At 54.0% G+C, this 6,416-nt stretch overlaps 1 protein-coding gene across 6 annotated transcripts; it reads right to left on the bottom strand.

Annotated features, from left to right (window-relative positions):
- Positions 1–945: 945 nt before the first annotated feature.
- On the bottom strand, positions 946–6,359 carry LOC141750863 (derlin-2-like). 6 transcript variants are annotated; one of them, XM_074606740.1, is made up of 7 exons: positions 6,038–6,359; positions 5,561–5,626; positions 4,879–4,952; positions 4,283–4,376; positions 2,650–2,845; positions 2,111–2,201; positions 946–1,572 (listed from the first exon to the last, which is right to left on the bottom strand). In XM_074606740.1, exons 1-7 carry the CDS (start codon positions 6,128–6,130, stop codon positions 1,458–1,460), a joined length of 729 nt encoding a protein of 242 aa, XP_074462841.1. In that variant the 5' UTR covers positions 6,131–6,359; the 3' UTR covers positions 946–1,457. The 6 variants fall into 6 exon arrangements, with proteins under 6 accessions (XP_074462841.1, XP_074462845.1, XP_074462842.1 ...); XM_074606744.1 differs by having other exon boundaries at positions 2,650–2,722; positions 6,038–6,227; XM_074606741.1 differs by having other exon boundaries at positions 5,561–5,599; positions 6,038–6,203.
- Positions 6,360–6,416: the final 57 nt, after the last annotated feature.

The raw sequence follows: 6,416 nt of genomic DNA on the forward strand, positions 1-6,416 counted from the left end.
TGTAGTCCAGCTTTTGCATTTCAAAGTCAAGAAGCAATTTAAAACAGACCATCTGCAGACTTTAAAAACAAAGTCTTTCCAGGGATTGAAACACCAGCTCCATGTCATTAGGTCACAAGCAAAGCACAGGGCAAGTACCTGCTGAGTCTGATGCTTAGCCCTTAGTACAGCTGTCTTCTAGAACAAAGTCACCATCTGTACAGGGAAAAGTCAATGCAGCAAAACAGCTTTGTTCAAATTAAGTCTGATTTTTCATAAAAAAGGTGTTTTCATGGGAAGCCCACTGAGGAGGAGATGGGGGTGGGGGGCTGTGGTTCAGTCTTGCTTCACCACGAGGCTTCTGTATCAGGTTTCTTAAGCGGATGCTGGTTACTCCCCTTTCTCTTAGTGGTGGTTCACAAGCTCGTCTAGCAGAGCAGACAGCAACATCACCAAATGAGCTATCCTAAGATACGATGTTTGCAGATTTACTCCAAAGGCTTTGTTTGAGGTCTGGTACAAGCACACCTGTACTGCAGCAGCAAGAATGATCCCAGCCATGTAGTACAGCTGTTCATGGTAGGGACCAGCTTGTTCAGTTTTGCTCTGAAATTCAGGTGTTTAAGTTTCAGAATTAAAAAATTCAACAAGAGTGGAATTACACTGCATGTGCAGACAGCCTTTATTACTAGTGTCAAGTGCTACTTCCAGTTCCTGCCTGGCTCAAGTGTCCAGCTCTGTCCCCTGTCTGTTCCCAGGCATCCTGTTCTCCAGCTAGACACCCCCCCACCCCTTCTTATGCTCTGCGCTCCTGCTGACAGGAGAGAGGAAGGGCATCTTCCAGCTAGCCTGAACTTTGCCCACCAAAAAAAGAAAAGCCTGAGCAAGCAGCCTGGCAGTTTTAAGCAAAGTCCTAATGAGTACTGGTGAACTGCTGCCTCTGCCCCTGGCAGAAATGGACACAACTGAAAAATAAAGATTTTAATGTAAAGACTCTTTGGAAACAACAACCAAAAAAAAAGGGTGGAGGACTTAGAGGAAAGCAAGATGGATTCTACCGTGGTAGAGTAGGGAGTACTACTTCATTGAAAGCCCACAAAGAGGTCTCACAACGGTGAGAGCTGTGAGCATTGGTCTTTGTACAGAGGGCAAGAGTGATCTGACACACAGCAAGTCATTAACAGCAAGAGAAGGAGTAACTGGTTTAACACCCCATTTGATACTTATTCCCCACTGGGTAACTGAGGAGCCATCACAGCTTCCAGCCTCTGTCCCTAGAACACCTCTGTAAGCATTCATCAGTTCTTACGTGCAAAGCTCTGCGGAACCGCTGGGTACAAGGGGAAGATGAGTTACCCATACAAACAGTGAAACATTACACATCAGAATGGCAATTGGTGTTATTCCAGTAGAATCTCTGGGCCACAGCATAAGTCCAGCCGGAAGAGAGGAATCTGGCCACGTGGAGAAGTCCTCTGTTACTGTGGATGCTGCTGCTGGTTCTGGTCTTGGTCTCTAGGTTGGTTGTCTGGACGATCCTCAGGGAGAGGGTTATAGTTGGGATCCTCTTCAGGTGTGTCAAATACCATCTTCCTGGCAAGGGACATGCCCATCCCACCATGCAGGCAGGTTAGGACAGTGAGCTGAGGACATGTAAAACCCCCAGCCCTCCTCGGAATACCCCAGCTCGTCGCAGGGCTTGGCTGTAAGCCACAGCCACCCGCCTATCGCACCAGCACTGTTTGCTCAGCTCAACGTGTAACAATGACAGTACCTGCTTCCTTCATCTTTGGGTCAGCTTTGATCCTCAGCACGAAGCAGAACGTGTTCTGCTTTATTAAACTACAGAAATACATCAGAAAAATCCTACCGGCATCTATCATTTCCACAAGCAGCAAGAATGCTCCAGTTCAACTAGCAAAGCTGAAGGTACCAGCAGTTGCCTTATGGACCCTGGGTGTGTATATAACGTGCAAAGTGCCAGTGCCTTCTGCAGCAGAGGCATAAACTTGAGCTGAGGCGCTATCAGCACGTGATTGTATCCTGTGGTCACCCCACACTGTCACAGCCCACGGTTTGCTATGAATGACCCAGGCTGGGGAGCAGCAAAGAAAGAATCAGCTTTACTTACAGGAAGCCAGGGGTTAACAGCAGCTTCTTTCCTCCAGGCTGGTTGGGGAAAACATCTTCCAAGAAATAATAGATGTGACCCACTCCAATCCCTGGGGAGAGATGTCACCAAGGTCAGGCCCAGCTGTGACTCCTTTGCCAGCTGAACCAGAGCTGCTGGGAGCTTAAGCAGGATGAAGCTCTAAGAATCCCTCGGCTGTGTCCCCACACCCCAGCTCCCACCAGAACACCAGGCTGTTTGCTGTGATTAGTGCAGAAGCAGGCAGGGAACACCCAGGAGACCAGACAGACAAGTGTCAGGCAGAGCTCACCATACCCAACTTCTGCCCCTGGGGAAGACACAGCAAAATGCAGGTCACATGCAAGAGCTCAGACACCAGGCCGGCCACCCAGCAACCTCAGTCAGCTCACTTTAGGAAACCCACCTTCTTAAATAAAATGAAACCAAGAGAACGTGATAGTGCTCCACTAGCGTCTATAAGAGAGTGCACTGTGGCTGTAAGGTGCCCTTGTTCCCAGCATCCACCAGCTTTCACTTACCCAGTAAGTCGATGATGATGGAGTTGCCCAGGAGCAGAGAGAATCCCATCAGGACCCAGGGCAAGAAGGGGGCCTGGAAGTTAAGAAGCCCAAAGAAGTTCATGCGGATATAAGGGTTCCTGCGGCTCCACACATACACCAGCATGATGGTGAAAGCCTGGCCCAGGAAAAACAGGCTGGCAAAGAGTCCAAATAGCTAGGAACTACCGAGTCAAGGAAGAACCTACCCACCCTGTGCACCATCTCCAGGCATCACAGGGCGCTCTGTAGCTAGGAAACCCAGAACTACACAGTGCAAGACATTGCCCATGCCACCAAACCGTTCCTGGGCTGGCTGAGATGTACCGATCCCCACCCACACACCGCATTTCCCTCCCTGACACCCCAGAACAAGACAGTCTGGAGTAGCACATACAGATTGCTCGCTCCTTAAGCGACTTTTTACACTCATCAAAGACCACAGAGCCCATATAGTCACATCTACAAAGTGACCATCAAAAGTGACCTTTGGAGAAGGCCTTCACATTGTTACAGCACTTGTGAGCTAGTTTTTAATGTGTGCCACACGTCCCATCCAGTATTTGACTTCTACAGAAGAATTTCAGCACTGAGTTGTCTCTTGCCATTCACAGCCCTCTTCTCCAGGACATAAGGAGGCAGCTGGAGGCAAAAAATTCCCCTGCCCTTGTTGCAGTTGAACTCCAAATCTACCTATGGCCAAGCATGTGGCTGCTGCAGGCACCTGGACACTCACTAGCCAAACACACAAGGATGGCCAAGAGCCACGAGAGTTCACACAGCTCCATGCAGAGCACCATGGGGAACGCAGTGCTCTGAGCCATCTGCATAAGACAAGGGAGGTATCTCCCCATCCAGACTATTTTGTTCTGCCATAAGAGAACTCCTTAAGAAGTGTGACAGTATCTCCAGCCACTGACAGGTTGCAAGGACAAAGTACCGGGCTCCCACTGCCTGGTGTGCTGGCAGCAGATGGTATGTGGGCACTCCTCTCCTTATGCTTACGGCTCCAACTTTTTCCCTTCAGCTGCAGCTAAGGTTTCTGAGTCGTAGCCGTGCTGCAGTGTGCTCTACCCACCAGAGCTCAGATACCACTGCCCCGCCACAGCTGGACGGTTTCTCAGAGCAGAACAAGGGGCTTCCTTTCAGGCTGAGCTTCCCAAGCACACACCACACCTCCTCTTCTAGGAACAGGCAGTCCATCCCCTTGCCAGGTGTATCAGCACTTCCACAAACACCAGCACAAGTACAGGCAGCTTTTCCTGTATTTTGCTTCTGCTCTAAGCATCCAGGGTAAGGCACAGGCCAGCAGACAGGGATGGGCAAGACAGGGAGCATAAGCTGTGCCGTACAGCCAGAAGTTGTCCCTCCATCAAAGAACCCCACATGCTCAGCAGAGCCCTCCCAGGCCTCATGCCTGCCTGGGGCACAACAAGGCTCTCTGCCCCATGGCACCAGGGAGGCTCACAAGACAACCATCCAGCTGCTCAGCAGGCAGGTGCCTGCTACAGACCACACAATACCACTGGGATACGGAGAGCTAGCAGACAAGCCCCGAACTATCCACAGCACCTCAGAAGACAACAAAAGAGCCTCAACCAACTCAAAAGGATACTGTCATGAGAAACCCTCCGAAGAGGAACATGAAGACAAAGTCAGCCGTCCTTCCGCGGAAGGAGCCTTCTTCTAGCATGCGGCAGTACCTGTACCTGAGAGCAGAAGGGAGGGGTTGCAGTATAGGAAATTAACAGCTGTCCACCCTTTGTCCCCACAGCACAATTTTACAAGGAATAAGCCAGCTGCAAGCTATTTCATCCCAGGAAGCTGTCAGCCAGGTGTCCAAGCCCCAGAGCAGAACAGTGCAAACTCCACCTAATACCACTGACCCCAGGGAAAGAGAGGGGCATCTGCTGTGCTCCAGCCAGAGCTCACCCCAGGAAGGGGCATTGCTCTGCAGCGTGAGCCACAGCAGCCCTGCCAGCTTCTTCAGCCTTTTGGCAGGGGCTGCCTTGCAGCAAGCAGAGATGGAGGTGCAGGAGGTGGCCACAGCTGCCTGGGGAACAGCTTCTATTCAGACCAGAAGAGCCAAGGGAAGAAGCCCCAGCCCTAGACTGCTGCCAAGACAGGTCAGCCTGAGGAGGAAGATGGACAGAGGGGAATCTCATCTAAGCCAAAAGGGGAGGGGAGAGCTTCACTGAAACCAAAGGATACAGAAATATCATGTTGAAAAAGAAACTGAATCCCAGGGGCCCAAAAAAGAGGAAGTTGGTGATCAGCCTCCATATCTGAAAGAGAAGAGAGAGGAGAGAGAAAAGGAGGTGGACAGACAGGTTTCTCTCCATCACACGTACAGCAGCCCATCACCCTGTCCACTGGGGACACCCACTCATGCACCCATCTGCTTTGAACTACCCAGGACACCAGGCAGCTGCACGTGGGACCTTCCTCTATTGCCCACATCAGAGAACCTTGCTCCTCCAGGTGGGGGGAAGATTCCCCTGCTTTTCTGGAGGGGACAAACAGCCACAGTTTCTGCCTCTCTACAATAAAGCCTTCCAGACCCAGACTAGGTGGCCAAACATCCAACTCAGTGTCGCAGAGGGGGAAGAGACAGGTTTTGAGTACCAGAAAAAAGGAAATGCCAAGATGGTATATGGCAGGGAAAGGATGGAAGATGTGATCTCCACCCGGGCATCTGTGACAAGAGGGGAGACCATGGTGGTGACCCAACTCCCACCAACCAGAGAGGGTTGGAGTAGTGGGAAAGAAGCCTCTTGGGATCCTACAGCACCCTCTGACACCCCCAAGATGGGATACCCTGGGCCCAGCCTGTCACACCCACCCCTCGCTGGGAAGGGGCAAGTTGGGCCCCAAAGCCCAGGCAGGGCCTCACCTGGAACTTCCTGAAGATGAGGTCGGGGTTGAAGTACAGCTGGAAGGGGGTGATGAACTCCAGCTGCTGTGAGAGGCAGGCAGAGCAGCTGCCACCCGCTGCCGGCCACCCACTGCCCTCAGCCAGCCCCCCAGCCTCCCCGCCACGGCTCTCCCTCAGGGACCCCAGCCTTCCCACCATGGGCCTCAGCCTCCCCTGCCATAGCAACCCCCTGGACCCCAGCCTTCCCACCATGGACCTCAGCCTCCCCTGCCATAGCAACCCCCTGGACCCCGGCCTTCCCACCATGGCAATCCCTCAGGGACCCCAGCCTCCCCTACCATGCCACCCCCCATGGACCCCGGCCTTCCCACCACAGCACCCCTTCAGGGACCCCAGCTGCCCCTGACATAGCACCCGCTCAGAGACCCCAGCCTCCCCCTCAGGTAACCCAGCCTTCCCTCCACGGCGCCCCCTCAGGGGCCCCTCGCGCCTCACCACGGCGGCAGTGGTGATGACGCAGGCGGTGGTGTATGCCCGCGTCACGGCCGGCATGCCCAGGTACTCCTGCGCGAAGCCCTGGTAGGCCATGGTGCACGGCGACAGCGCCCAGCCGCGCCGCGGGCCCTTTAACAACCCCCCCCCAGCGCGCCGTCGCGACCACGCCCCCGCGGGCAGGGCCCGGCCAATCCCGACGCGACAGGCGGCGTGAGCCGGCCAATGGGCGTGCGCCTCATGCCCTCGGCCTCCACCCGCCGCCAACCCGGACTGGACCCGCTGCAGCAGGTGACGGGCCGGGAGGGGGAGACACCCTGGGGCACCGCCCACTGGGGCGGGGCGAGTCTCCCCAGCCAATGGCAGCGGGCAGCCCCGGTGA

The sequence above is a fragment of the Larus michahellis genome, chromosome 13 (assembly GCF_964199755.1).
Source record: "Larus michahellis chromosome 13, bLarMic1.1, whole genome shotgun sequence".
Taxonomy (NCBI): Eukaryota; Metazoa; Chordata; class Aves; order Charadriiformes; family Laridae; genus Larus; species Larus michahellis.